The sequence below is a fragment of the Platichthys flesus genome, chromosome 2, assembly GCF_949316205.1.
Source record: "Platichthys flesus chromosome 2, fPlaFle2.1, whole genome shotgun sequence".
Taxonomy (NCBI): domain Eukaryota; kingdom Metazoa; phylum Chordata; class Actinopteri; order Pleuronectiformes; family Pleuronectidae; genus Platichthys; species Platichthys flesus.
This window is the reverse complement of record NC_084946.1, coordinates 4,929,831-4,950,633: the sequence shown is the minus strand read 5'-3', so window position 1 is coordinate 4,950,633 and position 20,803 is coordinate 4,929,831. Positions and strand designations below refer to the sequence as shown.

The 20,803-nt window shown below is 40.6% G+C and overlaps 1 protein-coding gene across 1 annotated transcript; it reads right to left on the bottom strand.

Annotated features, from left to right (window-relative positions):
- Window positions 1-478: 478 nt before the first annotated feature.
- etnk2 (ethanolamine kinase 2) lies at window positions 479-19,301 on the bottom strand. Its single transcript, XM_062394649.1, has 9 exons — window positions 18,917-19,301; window positions 14,894-15,031; window positions 14,682-14,803; window positions 13,454-13,594; window positions 9,834-9,976; window positions 7,968-8,051; window positions 7,714-7,874; window positions 7,550-7,623; window positions 479-5,249 (listed from the first exon to the last, which is right to left on the bottom strand). The coding sequence occupies exons 1-9, from the start codon at window positions 19,061-19,063 to the stop codon at window positions 5,177-5,179; spliced, it is 1,083 nt and encodes a 360-aa protein (XP_062250633.1). The 5' UTR covers window positions 19,064-19,301; the 3' UTR covers window positions 479-5,176.
- Window positions 19,302-20,803: the final 1,502 nt, after the last annotated feature.

The window sequence follows — 20,803 nt, the reverse complement described above, 5'->3', positions numbered from 1 at the left end:
ACTGACTAAAAACCATCTAGGTCATTGTAATTAACAGTGCCTAATTTGAGTGACATCACCTGGACATGACACAGCCCATAACTGTCAACTAATGATTCTAACTTGTGCAAAGAAATACATGACATCACTTTTGAAAATCTCTCAGACAAAATAACCAGAAGACAGAGAAAAGCACGATCATTGTAAAAAGCTGATTGACTTAATAGCTTTTCACAAACTATAGTGAGTAATTTATTAAATATGATGATAGACTGAATTTCTCCCAGTAAAACCATTGAGAATATTTTCTTAATATTAATCCGCCCCAGATTCTGAAGGGTACACAAGTGTCACTCTCAAAACACAGTCGCTCCCACTGGTGGTTGGACAGCTGAATACGTTTGATTATTCTACTGGCACTGATATAAATGTGTAGGAAAAGAGAAAATAAAATAAAAGCGAAGTGTGTGTGTATGTGTGTGTGTGAGCGTGTTTAGCAGGATGTCCTCCAACACAAGTTCTGCCTTTCTTCCTCCGGCCAGGGCCACGCCACAGGGTCAGCTGGCACATAAGACACAAAGACGGGAGGAAACTGGAGTCTCAACAAAAAAAAAAGTCACATATTGGCTGTTTTATGAATTTCCCACCAATTCTGAGACAACAGAAACAACAATAGACAAGTTTTTTCCCAATTTTATACATTTTTATGGAAATATTCACTGACAACTGTTAAATAATTCTCCTTGCCACTCCTACAGAGAGGTGAAGGATCACTGTAGTGTACAGTAAGCTTCACAGTATTTATAACAGTATGTACATCCTCCATCTCCGCTGGCCGCACACACTGACTCAGTGGATGAGCACATTACAAAGTCACATCTACAGGCCAAACACTGGCTCGCTCTACATTTCAAGTCAAACCATTTACAAAAAGTGAATATCGGCATAAAAAGAAACAAAAATAATCAGTTATCTGTACAGTGTGGGCACACAAAAATTGTTATTCTCAAATTAACTGCAATGCAAACTCTCTGAAGGTAACCATTTTGGTATGATTGGAAAACAATAAAAGAAAATGTGTGATAAACAGTGTTAGATTCAGTTAATAAATAAACACTTTTTAAATATGCTTTCAAATGCCAACAGGAAATTCAGAAAGTCAGTCTGGAATCAGAGTGGTCGCCACAGAAACAGTGAAAGTGTATCATGAACTTCATGAAATATTCACATTAGCTTCTCGTTTGCCTCAGTGTCACCTTACCCAGTATGTAGTGAGGAATATAACGTTGCTTCTATTAATGTTAATAAGAAACATACATTATTCAGAACATGAATATGATCCTTGCACGAAGTTTAACTTCTCCTTTTCATCTATGGCTTGTACATCTGCAACTGTCAGTTCAAAACCTTACGCTAACTTCAGCTCACCTTTTGGTAAACAACATGTCAATTTTCTCCCTTCCAATGACTTGCCTATGAATTTTGAAGGCCTATGAACTTAATATTTTTTTCAAGTTGTGTATATCAATCCACATGCCTACAAAGAGTTGGTCGACTCATGTTCTGTAAAGCTAAAAAAACATTGAAGACCACGGAATACCAATTCCTTCATTCCACTAACTACCTTTTTCTAGGCCGCATATTCTTTTAACATTTCCTTTTGCATTACATTTAATGAGATGTATTATTTGATTTCTTTTCTTTGATTTTAAAAAGACATTTTAGTTGCTTCTTGTTTTAATTTTTTTTTTTTCCTCTTTGTGAAGCCGGTCACTTATGTTTTGAAAGGTGGGATATGAATAAAGTTATTATTTAACAGATCTCTCTAGAGATCAATATGTGAATTGAGAAACAACTAATAACCAAGGCTATATGGGGCATCTGAAAGCTCCTGAAAAAGATAGCAAGAGTACATTGGACTTGAAGTTATGTCTAATGTGTAACATAGATGTAGTTTTTGTATTTAAAGATAAACTAAACACCTGCTAGAAAAGAGTTAGAATTCTCAATTTGCTGCAGTTTCTGAGACACGGGACTGAACCAATTTCAGTAACACAAACAATTGGTGACAAACATTGTGGTTCCACACTACATGGTGGGTAAGGTGAGCAAAAATGTGTGCACTCCTCTGAAATGTTTTCAATTCAACCCTACAGCCTTTAACACTAGTGTCCAGACCACATCAAGAACTAGTGATGTCGTTTCAGTGGAAATAGAATAAGCCTGAACCTAAACTGTGTCAACAGATGAGGTCCACTCAGGGACAGTATCCTTCTTTAGGTGAATGCAGAAGCTCATCGAGTGCAAATGTCCTCTTCATCCAGGCTAAATTTCGAACAGGATATTGGGATTGTGTATTCAAGCAGCAAGCTCACTAATTTGGCCTTTGTCTGCAAATCTACTAAGCAGATTACTCCACTATTAGTTCCCTAAAATAAGAGCCTCTTGATTATTCTCACCCTAAAAATTAACTATTATTGTGCAGGATTGCACTTCTTTTTTTTTTTTCTTTTCTTTTTTTTTCCAGGAAAATTCTGTTGGTTGGTTTTTGCTCCCAAATAATTTCCTTCATATCAATTCATCTTCCACTAAGTAGCCTCTTAAATTAATTTAGCCTCACAGAGCCCTAAAATTTGTTATAATTCACATTCAGACAGCTCTTATCATCAAATCTGAGTCTAAGATCCATGGACACATTTCAGACATAAATGTGACCCCTCTAAAAGCACTTGAAAACCAATATCGTCAGTTAGTCTCTGTCTGTTCTGACAAATGAGCTCAGTGTCAACCCCCCAGTCAATTTGTGTGGTTGTGATAGATAAGTCTGTCCTCTTCTCTGGAGCCCAGCTTGAATGAACAGCTTCATAGAGATTGAGGTATGTATTTACCAGTGGTGGGACCGGACAGATCAGTGATCACGTCAAAGATGAGAAGGAGGACTGAATCCTGTCCTGTTGGTTATGGAAGTGTGTGTGTGGTGTTGAGTTTTAGAATAAATGCTAAATTGTCATAACCAAGACAATTAAGAGACCACTTATGGACTCTGGGAAGCATTCTTTAACAAACGTTAACAGTTCATAGACTAATAAATAATAAAAACAATAAGTGATAGTAAACATGATCATTAGTTTGACGCAGGTGACATCAATTGAGTCAGTTCAGCCTGTAACTGGAGACAACAATCTCCAAATAGAAATCCTTTACTGGAGAAAAGTCAGTATATTTCCGCTGATTCATTTTTGATAAATATGTATTAAAAATCTGTCAATTGGCTCCCTCCTAAATGCAATACTAAGACTGGACATGGTGCAAAGAGCCCCAATGGGAATAAAACCATAGCCCCAAGCAGAGATGAGGAACAGGTAACTATAGTGTCACATTTGCAGAGTGAAGTCAAATTTGGAAATCTGAACATCTACATCCTTGTTCAAATGTGTTCATTGTGCATATCATACATACAATCCATAGTCCAGGAGCTATTACTCCTCTCATGTCATGTGCTACATCACTACTCTGTAAACTCACTTATTTCAAACTCCACATCTGTAGACTTTTGTAAAGTCTCCAGACCACACCAGGGCTGACTCCATCTTATGATTTCATGCTTTGAACCTACAAAACGTTTTCATCAACCTTTTTTTCTTAATTCAAAAAGTATTTCAAACACTGAAGTCCCAGTTTAAGGGTTCAAACTTTGTTTAAGTGTTGATTAACTCCTTTCTGGAAGGGACAAGGGTGGTCTCATGATGGACAGTGAGCCCCAGAAAACCCATCCCTGGCATCTTTTTAAAGCTAGTTTCAATTTGACCCTCGACACGAATAACACAATGTGTGATTATGTAAGACAAATTTGGCTGTAGGTCTTTTATGTGACTGGATTACAGATTGTAGCTGAGAGCAGTCTCTGATGTTAAGTTGTCCAATGGAACAGGCATAACAGTCTCCACTTCTGTGGGCAAAGGGAGGGATGAAACCTGACTGTGGTGGGAGGAGAATAAAGATGGTAAACTGAGGAGCAGTAAAGCATTAGAGGAGAGGGGATTTTCCAAGAGGTCTGGAAAGTTTAACAGAGTGTGTCGCTTTAACCATAAAAGTCAAGGGGGTGAAAAAATGGTTTGAGGACAGAAATGGACAGAGATTAAAGTGGCCTTCACAACAGTCTCCTTCATATCTGCTGCTGCTCCCCTGCTCCAATTAAAACAACCCATAGTGAACAGAAGTTGACCTGAGATAAATAATCTACAAACATAACAAAATGCACATTTAGTTTCTTTCTATCACTGACTGCTAGAACACAATAGTGATTCAACCTACTACAAGTCATTGAGAAGCTTCTCTTTTTGTCGCACCACACATCTTAAAGTGTCAGGTTGGTCTTTCGAGGAGAAAAGTCCACAAGCTGAAAGAAAAGTAGTTTTCATACTTCTGCAGCAGCAACAGCAGTTTGCTGAATATTTAGAGGAGGAACCGACAGAAGCTCAAACTGCATCAATCAGAGGAAAGGAGACGGCACAGTGCCACTCGTAGCAATAGATGTACAGGCGGACTCTGGGAAGTACAGTGCAGAGATATCACAGCAACAAGCACTTAGCACCAAAAACTGAGAAATGCGAATGATGGATCAGGTAGATTAGAATTGTTAAGAGGAGGAATGATCTCACTGCACACCATATGCAGAATTTGATGAATCCCAGGTGAAAAGCATCTGTAGCCAGTTTCTAACTGTAATGAGGACGTGGCATTGAGCCACAGATACGATGCACAGAACAGGAGAACCTAACTGTCCTTACAGTGTCATCTCGCTTTTGACCTTCACTACCAGCGATTTGGAACACTTTGGCCCTGGTTTGAAGGACAGTAAAGCAGTGATCTCTACCCAAACTCAGACTGCTGTGTTCACTACGACTGGTTCAGCTGCTGAGCAAAGCAAGGCGTCAGGTTTATAGAGATAAACTAAGAACATACACACAATAAACTCATGGAAGTTTTATAGTTGTTGAGCTAGAGTTGTGACAGATGTGGAGCCAAGTCTGGAGGAATCAAAGAGCAACTGTGCTTGTTGCAGAAAAGGGATGCCGGGTAGACCAAGCAGTGCTCAATTGGCAACTGGCTCACTGAGAAGAGTTCCCACCATAAAACCTTTTACACCCTCCTGCTTGTCTTCTCCTCTCATCCTGTCTCATTCTCTCATCTCTTCTCATTCTGGGATCTGCATGGCCATCACCGCAGGTTTGGTCTTGAAGTACTGGTTGAAGCGAAGCACAGCGTACCTGCAACAAACATAGGAGGGATCAGTTCAGTAGAGAAGTAAAAGTAAAAATTATAATCCACCACTGCTGTGCAACATTTACCATCCTTTACAATAATGGTAAGGCCTTCAAATTTCAGAGAGTACGCTAGATAAATTGGCAAGTTCATTTGGCAAGTAGACTTCTTTTCCAAATGAATTCACCATAAACCTGGCCAAGACAGTATGCTGCTGTCTTGGCCAGGCTTCCCTTGCAAAAGAGGTCATTGTATCTCAACGGGACCAACCTGGTTAAATAAAGGCAAATAAAAATAAAAATAAAATGTTATTACAAAATTGACATTTGCTTTTGGCTCAAGGAAAGCTCGCTCATCAAAATGTTTCCCTAAGTAGAAACTAGTTAGCCTAGCATGCTAGTTTCTACCAGTGGGGGCCTGTCAATAAGGAGCAATGCCCCCTCCAACATCCTGAGAAAAAAATTATATACACTTTTTTATGTAATATAATTATATAATAATATTTTACTAGTACAATGCTCATTCTGGGTGAGTTTTCAATAAACAGTTGTTTTCAAATTGTATTTGTAAAATTTTTGCCTGAATACATACTTCCTAGTGTGGGGCACCAGCCAAATTAGAGTGAATGTATGTTCTAAAAGTTTTGGCAACCTTGGGACCTGAGGCTGCTCATTAATTGGTTGTTGCAGATTTTCCGCAGAATGCAGCTCTCTGCACCCCAAACAATCCCACTTTCACTTACAGTGAATTTTGTATCTATTCACGTTTCTTTACATCTAATGTGATTGGTCGATCATCACTGAGTTTCTTCCTCTGCCGAGCTGACCGGCAAAGTTTTGGAGACTTAAGGTGGAATTGCTGCAATCCGGTAATTACGTTACAAAACATTCTTTGATAAGGAAAAAAAAAGGGCCAAAAGAGCTCAGTACAAAGCAACCGATTTACAGATTCAGCAGCCGGCAGGTGATCGAGGACGAGCGTACACCTGGGGCTTCTCAACTCTTGTTATGAGAAACAGAGTTGACTAACCGGATGTGGTGTAAGAAATGTCTTATATTGCGTCCCCTGTTTCAAAGTGTTGGCACGGAGGTACTGTGGACAACGATGGGGTGCGAGAACTAAAACATCTCTCTGTAAAATGCAAAACGGCATAAAAGTTCCCACAGTCACTTAGACAACACAATGAGGCTAAATGTTTGCAACGATGAAGGCTACAGGACTGGCATATTGTGGGTTGTTCTGTTTTGTTGAGTCTAGCTTAAGTTTGTTTGTCCAATACATTTTATCACTAGCTGCCACTGGTTTCCACCTATAATGCTGGAATTCAAAAAGTGCACATAAAGCTTACTAGTTCCCAAAAGGAAAATTGATTATTGTTAATTTAGCTTGTTATAACTTTAACCCTGATTCAAACCAGACTTTACTCTCATTCATTTCATTTTAACATCTGCTGAGTCACTTGTAGGTCTCATACATTCATTGTTGTGTTTGTCTTTCATTATATAAAGGAGGATATCTATCTAGCATTAGCTGTTTCTCCTTCATTGGTCCAGTTGTGGTTACAGCAAATCACCAAACTATCAATACTCTTTTCATACTCTTTTCTTTTCATTCAGGATATAGTAACTTAATAATTAACTTTACCAGACAAATGTTAAATATTTATCACCCACTCACCCAGAGACTAAAAAGCCACACCCTGTTTATCCAGAAACATAAATATTAATGCAGAAGTTTTTTAGAAATATCAGCTCTCAATGCGAGTGTTTAGAAAAGAGCGGAGGAGCAGAGTCACTTGTTGACCATCGGAGCACTGCACTAGAAGGGGCCATCCAGGGCCACCCTTATGCAGTAGAGAATAAAGATGCAGCACACGGGTCTAAACTGAATGAGTGTAAAATCAGAATGGCGAGCACTGACCACTGTTACAGACTGAGATGTTTGATATAAAACCCTTATTTTGTAAATTCCGATCACTATTGGTAACAGTAACAGTCTAAAATACTATTTTCAAAGCACCATAATGAAGCTAGTGAAGATGCACACCTCTAGCAGTCATAGAGTGATAGAAAATTATTCATAGAATTTTAGCCCTCTGAATCGGATCAAATCGTGAGGTGAGAAGATTCCCAGCCCCAGTTTGATTTGTTTATAGTCCATGAACCTCTTTAGGACCACTTCCTAAATATAAACCCCTATCAGCCTTTCATTAAGTTCTGTTTAACCCACACAGTTAAAAAAAATGTAATTTGATATGCAATATTCTTCACAGGGGGGCACAACACACACACACACACACACTTACCCGAGGAAGTCAAAATCGATGGAGGAGTATTTTGCCTGGATGAGTGCCCAGAAGCCCCAAAAGAAGTGAGAAGCCTTTGGGGAGACAAATCAGATATCAGGTGAGGTCAAGTCATGTGAGACACAGGGCGTGTGAGTGCATGTTTGCCAAATTTTCTTCCTCACCAGAGCAAACTTGTTGACCTGTACATAAAGTGTCTCCAGCTCCCGCGGGCTGACATCATCTGTGTTCTTGGTGAAGAGTTTGTAGGCCTGCAGGTAAATTTTGAGCCAGTCCATTTGCATTTCCTGACTGGGGTACAGCCCATAGTCCAACTCAGCCATACCTGATCACACACACAGTTGTATAAGAAGCTATACTACAGTACATGGATTTAAGATTGACCCTCACAGACAAATCATGCTGTGGTTCAACAAACCTGCAAATTCGTTGAAGTGGTTGCCGATGTCGAAGGCCTGGTAGTTGTAGCTGGAGTATTCATAGTCAATGAACCGAACATGACCTGAAAAAAAAAATTGACCGTTGATGTCCTAGCAACTCAGACATTGTCAGATATGCCCTTTTCTGCGCAACAGTTTTCGACTATAGTCGAGTTGTTGGACATTAATTCCAGAAAATTTCTAGAGAAATGGGTCAGAACCTTTTGCGGAGCTTGCATTTCACGTATGAAGAACCCATTAGGAAAACGAGACATAACTTTGATGCCTTATAAGTTGTGGGAATTGTCTAGCAACAAACGCTTCCTCCTGTGCTCTTAATTCACGGCAGGTGCGCAAGCCCTCGCCAGATCCGTGGTTGTCCGACTCAATGCGTTCCCCATTCAACAAACCAACATTCTGAAAGTAGCTTTCCATAAACCACATCTGGATCATCAGTCTATTGCTACTGTCCTTCTTCCTTTTCTCAGAGTTAACCCTCTCCTCAAGAAACCCACCCTCAACCTATCTGAAGGTAACCACTACAGACCTGTCTGTCTTCTTCCTTTTCTCTCCAACGCACTTGAGCATACTATCGTTAATCAACTCCTCTCCTACCTTCCCCATAACAACCTTGTTGACCCTCACCAGTCTACTTTCAAGGCAGACCAATCAACTGAGACTGCCCTCCTTGCTGTCTCTGAGCAACTTCACACTGCTTGAGCAGACTCTCTCTCTCTCCTCTGTCCTCATCCTTCTAGACCTTCCTGCTGCGTTTGACACATTGAACCACCAGATCCTTATTTCCTCACTTCAGAATCTGGGTGTCTGAGACTCTTAACTCTCCCTGCTCACATTCTACCTCAAAGGCCGCCTCTTCTGGGTAACTCGTAGAGGACCTGTGTCAGAACCGTGTCCTCTTACTACTGGCGTCCATCAATGTTTCGTCCTTGGTCCCCTCCTTTTTTCTCTGCCCACCTATTCTCACAGCTCTGTCATTCACTCACATGGCTTTACCTACCACAGCTACGCAGATGACATCCAACTAATTATCTCTTTCCCCCAAATTGAAACACAGGTAGTAGCACAAATCTTTCCCTGTCTGACCAACGTCTCTCAGTGGATGTCCGCACACCACTTCAAAATCCACCTTGATAAGACCGAGGTACTTTTCCTTCCAAGGAAAGGCTCTCCCACCCATGACCTTACTATCACCATTGACAACTCTGTGTTAGCCCCCACCTAGACCGCAGGGAACCTCGATGTGCCACTCAACAGTCAACTCTTCCTCACCAACAACATTGCTGCAACAACCGTGAAGATACATGCTTCACAACGTCAGGAGAATAAGTCCCCTTCTCACTTAGAAGGTGGCGCGGGTTCTGGTGCAGGCTCTGGTCATCTCACGCCTAGACTCCCTCCTGGCTGATCTGCCTGATAGTGCCATCCGACCTTTGTAGTTCATCCAGAGGCTGCATTCTAAAAACACATGTCCCTCTGACTACACCTTGGTTAAGAAGATGATGGTCTAACAACCATTGTCAAATCTCAAAAAGTTGAGAAAGCTGGGCTTAGCTGCACTTATATGTTGAACTTACATGTAGCACTTTGTAGTTTGGCTTTTTTTAAGCCTATGTACTTACATGATTGTTGCTGTTCTGGGTTTGTACCCTCATGGTTGAATAAACTTATTTTAAGTTGCTTTGGATTAAAGTGTCAGCTAAATTATATGCAATGTAGTGTATATGTCACTTCACATAACATATACAGTATCTATATGATGTTTACTGCTGCAGTGTGATGAGATCCGTCTGGTTGTTAGTTAATGAATAAATGTGGGATGCTGGGATTTACTAGAGGGTACCCACCCTCTTTGTTGTTGTGGATTATGTTCTTGCAGAGCAGGTCATTGTGGCAAAGCACTACAGGGGAGCCAAGTGTGGATAGATGCTCCTTCATCCAAACCATCTCCTCCTCCAGAACGGCCTTGCTGGGCACCTCCTGCTGGATCCTGAGCCGCAAACACAGAGACAGATCAAGAGAGAAGAATATGTCAGCACACTTCAGGTACCCCAAACACAACACTGGGCCCTGTATGCATGATAAGGGAAAGTGACAGGAACTGTTTTACTACGTACATATTTTGGATATGAATAAACAACCTTTCATTGTTTTGGTATCATTACTGAGCAGGAACAAACTGTGTGGGATGTGAAAACAGCTGAGATAGACATGCAATAACAATGCACAGGCTGGGACACTGCCTAGCTGTTCTCCTGAGATCAAAGTGACAGAGAAACAGGTTCCCATTGGATACACATAGTTATGCAGCTCCTAAATCAATATGGACAGTGTTATGTCTCCTTTGAGTATACATGTTTGACCTATGATCTAATCTGTCACTGTTTTGTATTCACTTATCACCATGTATTAAAATATTTGACCTTTTCCAATTGTGTGCGTATGACACAGGCCAACTGAACGTTGATACATCCAACAAATGTTTAGCCGAAGTTGGGCGACACGCTGACCCATTCAGATCACCTGTGTCTGGCTGACAGTGGTATTATTGGCTAGCGGAGAAAGGGTTAAGTCAACGTGTCAGTGGCTTAGCCAACCAGACCGTAGTGCTGAGCAGAGACCCCTGTGCTAACTCTAATGTGCTTATGAGATTTATCCACGGTCACAGTCAGCCTGATAGCAGGAGACGAGAGAGGGAGGCTGGGTAAACAAGTGCACACATAAGACATTATATAGACATTTAAATTTCTTTCCTGGAGACTTTGTCAAATCTTAATAATAACTACCACTAGCCTGACTCCCTTACTCTCTACCCCGGAAAATGTGCCCTCACTTTATGGTTAAAAAGGTCCTACAAGGACGTTTTAATTTCAGTTGATTTTGGCACCTCTGTGGACAAAAGCACTAGTTTCCACTGTCACCTGCAGTAAAAACCTCAGTCAAGAGAGTATAAGCAATAATACTGATCTAACATGCCCATTAACTATTAACCACGTTTATATAGGTACAAGAAATCCATACTTGCCGCTCCTCTTGTGGGCAAAAGGTACATTCCACCTGAGAGAACACCAAATCAGGAAGAATCCCCACACACATCAGATTCTTCCTGATTCACTACCTCACCTTTATCAGCCGCTCCTTCCAAAGTCCCATCTATTCACTCCCTGTCTCACACAAATTTAGCACAGACCTCGTAATGTTGACATGTGAGATGTAACCAGTGTTTTATGTCATCGATGGTGAAATAACTTTTGATTACACGGATATATCACACGTCACACAGACATCTGCCAGTTCTTTGCAAATACACATTAAAATGTGGATTTTTTACACCGTGATCCAGACGGTGTTGTAACCAGTGTCTGCTGCCCAGGAGCTGGGCACTCAAGCTATCTGTGTTACCAAGGAGGAGAGGAAAGTGACCCGATACACAGAGCTAAGCAAACATCTGCTGGCCCACTGCATGCCTCAGACTCCATAATCCAGTCGCCTGTTACTGTTACAGTTATATAAACCACATGCTGGACTTAATTTAATAGCCATTGGAACAAAGATATCAGCTGTGACTGGGCAGGTGGCCCGGTTATGAAACTGTCCACCTTTGTCCACAGGTTAGGTCAAGAAGCAAAGTGAACCATCTTCAGCGTGAACTCCCATTAACTCTACTGTGTCTGCTCAGAGAACAATCTGATTATCATATCAGCAGATAATCGATAGCCTTGACCTCTAACGTTCCTTTCTTTCATTATTACACACCATATCAACAGGCTTTAGATTGATTGCAACACATGAAAGGGTTGTTGTATTAAAGTTTCATAATCCACATTTATTTCTCCGAAGACCTTAATAAGGTTCTGTTTCTTTCTAAGTAGACAATAATAGCATTTACAGCTGTTTACTCATCAATTGGGCAGACAGATTGTGTGGTCAGCATTACACTTAACTCCTTCACTTACAAAGAGCTGTGTCCAGCAGTGGAAAGCAGTGCTGGCGTCAACTCTTCTCTTGCTTTTATTCCGATCATTTCTTAGCTTCTACTGAAGTTAACTTTCTATCCTCAGAGGGCGTATTTTTTCCTTTTGGTTTGTAAACGGGATGATGACAGAAGCTGTTGGCAAGAAACCATGACCACCACATGCAGATACAAATAGCACTTTTAACTTCTAAATAACAAGACTATAAGTCTACACAGCCATCCTAGCAGCTCTGCTAGTCTGTACTTATGTATGTAACACTATGTTGGAAATGCTAATATGCTAACTACATTAGCCCCAACTAAAAACAATGGTTGTGTCCAAAATTCCTAGGGTTCGTCCGACGACAATGTCTGACGGGCATCACGATGTTGAGCCTACATTGTAATTGGGTCATTGTGACAGGATTACGACATTCAAGAGCGACAATGTGATCATTAAATGTTTATTTTACACTTAAGAGGAGTGCAATGCATGATACTTCATGTTGCTCAGTTAGTCACTACCTGTGGTTCAATACTTTGTATCCATAAACTGACATAACCCCTGGAATTTCTCTAGTCTTGACACCTCAAGCAGCTTATCTTGATATACTTGATATTGAATCACATATTGCGTGAAGGGGACATTGTGTCACCTGTAGCTCACCCGATGAGAGGGGTGATGTTGCTGCGTAGCTGGATCCGATGCTCTGTCAGCATATTTGTAAAGATACTCGAGGCTTGGATAAATATTGTCCATGTTTAGTTTCTAAACGGCGGCGGCACACTTAGCATGGCCCCAGGGTCTAGTTAGCTAGCATCTCAGGGCACAGCACACACACAGGTTTGGGGTTTGCCTTCTGGGCCTGCGACAGGTTCTCACTTGACTCATTTCTGCGAGTCCTCTTTTTAGTTTTGAATGATGCTGTTTGACTTTCTGACTCCCCTTCTTCATAAGCAGCTTCCCTCAGCTCCGTTTTGCTTGACCCAGCACACAACAAAGTTCTCCCTCATCTATGATTCCCCGCTAATGATGCGTTCAGGTGTTAATGTGACGGTCAGCAAAAACAATGACACCTGCTATATTGGTCAAATAAAATAAGAACATGGAATTAAATCTCATGTCTGTTTCAATACCTGTGATGATTACTTAAAAAAAATCAATCATACATGTTTTGTGGTAATCAACGCTTACTTCAAAATCTGAAACTTTTTTATCTATTTATTTTCTGATGACATCTCATGGCCCACCTGCAGTGACTTCACAGCCCACCAGGGTGCAGCGGCCCATACTTTGACCGAATGACTGGACTAGACAATTATGTTGACTTCAGATAATCATGCTTAGACTTAATGTTGCTAGACCAGAGAGCGTATTGTAATTGGGCTATTAAGCAGCCCACATCCCTCTCCAACCAGATTATAATTTATAAAACATGGGGTGGTTTTTGTGTCGGGTTCCATGGTGCACATTGGCTCTCATAAAATATTTGGCTGGACTCCTGATCTGACCTGATATTGGAGGCTTGGTCTGTGAACTCTGTGGCCACAAGAGAGAAGTATTTTCTCATCTTGATCCAGAGGTTGGGTTTGGGGATGCAGCCGTTGTGTGCGTGGATTGCATGGATACGAGCCATCTCCCTGGATATCATTCTGAGAGGAGAGACATATATACACACAGGAATCACAATGGGATTTTCAACATGAACGATTAGACTGTTTTCTACATGATTACAAAGAATTCCCAAGGACACAGTGACAGACGGCCATAATTCAGAGTTAAGATAATGCTATCTACAAGGTTAGACTAGGACAAGAATCTCTTGCAGAGTTCCGGAGAGAAGTCTAATGAAAACTACACTTCATGTAATACACACTGAGCTGACACAAATAATGTGGTAAAAAACTAGTGCTGTCAGTTAAACGTTCTTATTTCATACATTTTCCACAAATATGGGGAGGACTCAAATAGCCCTACAAAGTTCTGTGTTTAATTTATTTCAAAGTAGGCCGACACTTGCCTGTGTGTTTTGTTTGTTTGTTATTTTGTTGCTTGTCTGTTTGAGAGGCCTGACTGCTATGTTTACAGCAAAATTGAAAAAAAGAAAATATTAAGCCAGGGTTTAACTGCACTATAGGCCATGTATACCTGAAATGTGCACTTTATAATTTTATTTTGTACCGCCCTGTTTGGCAATGTTGTTTTTCAATAAAATAAAACATTTGCATAAAGCAAGCTAATCCACTTTTCCATGTTGATAGAGCATTAAACCGGAAAAAAAATTATGGAGAAAAAATAAATGAAGGGACATTTAGAATAGATAAAAATGTGCGATTAATTTTGACTTAACTATGACATAAACACGATTAATCGCGATTAAATATTTTAATCGTTTGACAGCACTATAAAAAACACCAAGGACATTGTGCATTACCAAATACAGTATTACAATTGACTGCTTTGGGCACATTTCTGTTGATATCCAGGACGCCAGCAATTCTTTTGCACAAATATATTTGTTTTCCTTTGTATCATCTGCATGTAACTTATTTGTGTTTGTTTCCCTTTGGTCTCTCCTGCAATGTTGAGGCATTGTAAAATAGTCTAAGGTCCTATGTGGAAAAAAGAAAAAAAAAAAAGGGTTCTGAGCAAAACTCTAGCTCCCAATACTTTATAAATGTATAATCTCTGGGCTACGTCAAAATCCTGAGCAGCCCAATGACTGTACCATGTCCACACCTGAGCAGGGAAGGATCCCGGACATCCTGCGTTCCAAGAGCGTCCCCTTGCATAAACTCATAGCAGAGGCCGTTCTGAAAGGTGCAGTAGAGGCGGGGCGCACAACCGTTCGCATGTAGTACCTAAACATGAGGCACACAAAAAAACACAGCACATTGAACAAATCTGTGGTGCATAAGGAGAGAGCACACACCCATTTGTTTTTGCACTACCTGAAAGCTTTTGAGCTCATTGTCTCTGTCCACGATCAACTCTGTCTTGTTGCCGTATACTCGCACCAGCACCACATCGTCCGGACTGTCCTCCACATAGCAGCCCACCAGCTTGTTGGTGGTTCCATCAGTGAAGAGCTGGGAAGAAAATGAGTCATATGATACAGTAATTTATTATTCATTATTATTCTTATTAACTTCATAGTTATTCATATCTTCATATGAATAACTATTAATAATAATTAAAGTTTTTGCGTGTTTTTCTTAATGGAAAACTCATGAGGTAATTTTATTAACTGAGGCAGTATTGCTGTTTTGTTTTGTACAATTCAGAATTGAGCCAATGCATTAGGCTGCACAACAAGACTCGAACTTTTTACATTGGAACAATGGAGGCACATTGAATCTTCTGCAGGTTGGAGCTGCTGTTGGATCAGTTACTGAATAAGTGCCACCCAAAGAAAAGTCTCCCCTGCGTCTGAAGTAGGGTCTTAAATATCTGTATCACAGCACCACTCTAGTGGAAGCCTTCGAGCAAAGCCCATCCCACTGCTGCAAACACAATAACAACATACACATGTGCCCCCTGCCCGGACGCTCACACACGCATATCTGACATTCCACACTTGACAAACCACAAAGATGGGCGCACAGGCATCCCTGTTATGACCATACATACACAAGCATACACGCCCTTGCTACCACATGACTGATCCAGTCTACCGGCCACACAATACGCCGCTAAGACCGGCAATCAATACATCGACAGACAGCGATAAGCTTGGACCCAGTCCCAGACAGAGGTAACATTTTATCCCCCCCCCATCAGTGATATAGGTTTGGTGGTCTGATTGCACGGCCCTGAACTGAATTCCTTTGGCACAGAAGACTCAGTCTGTCTTCAGCGTGAGAACGTTGTAAAAGGAGATTGCTGCTCTGTTGCTACTGGCACAATCTGTCTGTTTTCAGAACCTCTGTGCAAGTGTGAGATGTTTGGAAATGACAATGTGTATTTACAGTAACATTCTTCCTGTCCAGGTGGAGGGACTAAGCAGCTGTTTCTGGTAACAGTGCCCTGCTGCTCCCCACCACATTTAATGCTTCCCGCTTTCATCAAAACAACAGCCCTGCTGCTCAAGAACATCCTTCCTGACTCATCCAAAATAACCAACACTAAACTTAATCTTACATTGTCCTCCTTACTCCATCAGCTGCTGTGACTTGAATATATTGACAGTCATGCAGCTTTGCCATTGCACACCTGGACAATAGCATCCGGTGGGAAAAAGCTGTTTTGGGTGACGGTCATTGGGAAAAGCCCTGGAAGTGAGGCCTTTCAGCAAGCGAGGTGAACACTACCACGTTCTGGGTGGCAGGTGTGTAGTCCGATCCACAGAGATTAGCCAGCAGGATGTTAACACATGGTTGCCATAGCTGGGTTAAATCATGGCACCATAATAGTCATAGCAGTAAATGGTGTCACTCCATTGACTTTGATCTGACAATGAAACATGAGTCACTTGATCCTTTATGAGGAATCAACTTTACAATGTCCTTTGCCTAACATCGTCATCAACTATTTAGCAAACCACCACCTTCAGCATTTGTCAAGTGACTCATGAAAAATATATTGTGCCTCCCATCATGATCAGGCCCCTTAAATGTTTGATCTGCACATCCCTTAATATGTCAAATGAATGCAGGACTACATAAAATAAAAATTGTTACCCTGTCTGAATCACGTCTTTGTGCCTTTTATAATTGTTCAAACAATTATTTATATTTTCAATTTATATTCTAAACATTTCTCAGATACTAAATATACGTCTCCATTTGTGGTGCATGAAAACACCACGATCAATGATGGAAATAAGTTCACGGCTTTATATTTTTATACCTGGAAAACTTGAATTATTACAATTATCAGATTCAAAACGGAATGCACTATAACACAAAACCTCAAAAGAAAAAAAGTCAACACACTGGTAAATGTAAAAACTGAACCCAGTCAAATAACCAGTATGTTGAGTTTTAATTTTATTTGCTAAAAATGTGTGTTATTTGTTCCAACAGTACCACAGAAAAAGTTCAGACACCACACTTTACATATATGGGCACTGGGACTTCACAACTTCACAATGTGGGCTGCATGGGATTGACTCCAGAAACCATTAAGAAAGGGATAAGCAGGATAGAAAAAATAGATATATTTTTTTTTTTCCTAATATTTAAGGTTAAGATTTCATAATGTAAAAGGGTAGATTAACTTGTTGGCCAAAAAGAAAACTAAAAATAAAATTTATCAACAACTAATGCGATGAACATATGAAATTATTTAAGTCCCTCAAATATGAGAAGTAACTGCTTTATTATTAGTGCAAATATTTATATTTTCTATATTATTCTAAAGTTCTATACATTTGTGTTTATTTCTTTTTCATGATTTAGAATAAAGGTTAAATTAAGTTTGGTTAAACTGTCACCCACCAAGCCAATACATTTGATAAACATTGACCGATATAACAGTATCGAAAAGGTTTTTACCCGTATCGGCCCCAAAGAATCCATATCAGCTGGTTTTACAGAACATTCATTAGTTTGATGTTATTCTGATGTTATGGACTTAATATAAAAAATATTAATTATGAAAACCATTAATTGTTACAACCCCACTTCTATTTTCAGTAATTTATTAATATTATCATCAGCAGCAGTTTAACTTTCTATGTCGATGACACCCAACTGAATGGATTTGACTAAAAACTCAATGTGACACAATTTAACAACATTAGTGCTGTAACTATTACATGTACACCGTGTTGCAGCATTCTTCCATGCGAGCAGTGAGCGCTGAGTCTCTCATTGAAATCTCTGACTTCAGGATGAAGCTCCCTCCCACAGACTTTGTCTGCAGAAATGGTTTTACAGTGTCTTCTTCATCCAAGAAACATGAAAGCTTGCTGTGACAACAAGCTCTACAGGAGCAACAGTTCCTTGATGTACCTCTGGACCATCTGGTTTCTGCTCCTGTCACATTGAATTCATTAACAACTTTTGGAATTGAAAGGCATTAAAACTAACAACATCCCTTCATTTTAATATCTTGTGCAATAATATTTCAATATAACTTACTCCTTTTATCATTACCATTAACGAATTTCTATTGCCACTTTAGTTTAGTGTTAGTTTACAGTCTAATCTGTTGTTATTTGCTCTTTGTCCGAATGACAATATTCTAACAGAGACAATAATAATCTGATTTGTTTCTGTTTCTTTTGTTTGCATGCGGTGCTGAAATGTACAGGTATGGTCGTTTAGTCGAATTGTGCTGCAAATACTTTGTGGGCATGAAACTGTAAACAGCACAGCATATGTCAATGAGCTGTTACATCCATATGAGTCGAGAACTTCAGGGCTGTAAAATCAACACTTCCACACTTTATATACTTAATAAAGTGTGGTAATAATGTCTTTGTCTTTTGGCAGTATGCAGTGACCAGACGCCACCAGGACATCTCATGTTTCTATTACTTGCAACACTGGGGGTGAGATCAGCCAGCTGTGACAGCCTCCATTAGGTGTGTCTTCTCCCATGAGAAATTTACAATCCCCAACCGAGCACCATGTCACCACCAGCTGACACTGACACCAGGTGACAGCCTGACTTGGACTTCATGCAGAGCACTTTGGTCACATAAAGCTGTCTGGTAAGGGAAATGACGTTAGCTCAATAGATATAATATTCCCCTGGTGTCTTTTATGCTAATCTACTAACCGGCACAAGCTTGCTAGCACAGATAGGAGTTCCAACTGGCAACGTCTTGCTAGCTTAGTCCACATTGTTCCACAAAACATGGAAAGAAGGTCCTCATTCATAAATGAGAGGGGGAGCATGTCTGCGAGTGTCGTGTGTTAGAGAAGCACACCGGTGTGTCGTGTTTCCACGGCTCCCTCACACCGCTGCAGAGCTGTCAGGCTGAGCCTGGCCACACGGGGCTAAACTAGCATAGCAGTAAACCTTACCTTGGTCTTGACAAGGCTGGAGTCCCACGCCGGTCTCAGCTCTTTGATGAGCTCCATCGCTCCCCCCGCCACGTCGTGTTCGTCCACGAAGATGGGGATTTTCCTGATGACCGGCGAGCCGACGGGCACATGTATCTGAGTCTCCATCCTAAAGCCGCGTATCTGGGTCGTTAATCTCCGCTTCCTTCACTTTCAGACACCGCAGCATACAAAGTGACGCTCGGTTTGCAAGCAGCTAAATCCTCCGTGTGTGTGTGTGTGTGTGAATGATTGTCAGGCTCTTAACTTGCGAAGGACAGCGGTGGTGATGAAGAGGAGTTTGAAGAAGATGAACGGTGACACTGCCGGTAGAGATGCTGGCCGCCGGTTTATCTTGGGAGCAGTCAACCCACTGTACCACTTCCTCTTACTTGGCCCCGCCCTCCCGGGATCATCCGATTGTACCGGGGCCTGAGATGCCGGAAACGCCCACTTCCCCCCTCACGAGTGCAGCCGAGTAGAACCCGAGTTGAGCCGAATGGAATTAAACTCGGCTGCCTTCATGAGAAAAGGATGAAATAAGTTTGATTCTTAATTCCGTTTTCAAACCCTTTGATACACAACACGGGTCAAAAGTTACCAGGCATCAGTTTTTATTTTCTTTATCTTTGCAGTGAATGAATTTAATCATTCAGTATTTCAGGTATTCCCCAATTAACTTGGGTTTAATCATCAGAAATCATTATTTTAATTTGAACCTTTTTCCTTTTTAAGTAAAATATTTTTGTATCACTAACCTTCTAATGCAAAACATGGATAAAAATTTGTTGGTTTTATTCTTCATAGCTTATTCTCCCTTCTACATTCAGGAGAAGGCTCCTTTCATTAAATGGACGACTCATCTCCTATGTAATCACAGGAGCCTAAGGGAGCCTAAATATCTTTTTTTGTTAACCAAAATAATTATGTTCCTTTCTTAACTTAAATTTTGCATTTCTACATGACTTTTACACACATGGGTAAAACATGACCTGTATACACTTTGTTTTCACAGAACACCTGCCATTCATTTCACCAAGCTGCTTTTTTATACACATCTTAGAAAAAATATGGACACCCTCATCTAAACACACGACAAGTTAGGAGTAAACCAATCGGTCCAGTCAATGAAACCAGCCTGAATGTCTGAGGTAGAGCTAAACACACAAGAGTCACTGTGCGTTCGAAGATTAGCAAAGTGATCCCATCATCATCCCAGCAGTGGGGGGATCTTCGTGATTTAGGGGTGTGATGCTTCCTCTGGAGCAGCTGGACATCAGTGAAAGGATAAAATACTTCCCGGGTTTATTAAATGCTTCTTGCAGGAGGATGTCAGGGTGGCTCTCTGTCAACTGAGAATCAGTAGAAGCAGTTTGAAGCCGTAGTGACCCTAAATTTCAAACTGAATCTACTACACTGAAAATCTGAAAACTTTAAAAACACCAAATCTGAAGCTGCTCTGTTTGAAAGAATGGTTGAAAATTCCGCCTGAATGTCTTGCAGGTCTGATTACAGATACCAGAGCTTTGGGTCAGGTCATTTCTACCAAATGATCAAATTTCCCAGTGCTCTGATCTATAAATGCACTTACTTTTTCCACCAGCACTGTGAATATTTTTTTTGTGACAAAGCAAAAAGCCAAAGCACATTGTGTTTTATTTAGACATTGTGTAACTAAAACTTGGTACACACAGCGTGAGAGGAACATATCCACAACCATTCCAGTACCAGCTCTCCGCCAAATGGTGGCAGTAGAGTAATAAATATTAGGCTGATGTTGTGCAAACAGCAATGGATGAGTCCCTGGTGAAGATGTTTTTGATATCTATATATTCATAACATTCAATAATTTTACAACAGAGATCAGAG

Coding starts and splice junctions, on each gene's coding strand:
- etnk2 (XM_062394649.1), bottom strand. CDS start 19,063: ATGGAGACTCAGATACATGTGCCCGTCGGCTCGCCGGTCATCAGGAAA. Junction 9,977..13,453: donor GACCAAGCCTCCAATATCAG/GTCAGATCAGGA, acceptor TTTGCGGCTCAG/GATCCAGCAGGAGGTGCCCA. Junction 7,875..7,967: donor CCACTTCAACGAATTTGCAG/GTTTGTTGAACC, acceptor GTGTGTGATCAG/GTATGGCTGAGTTGGACTAT.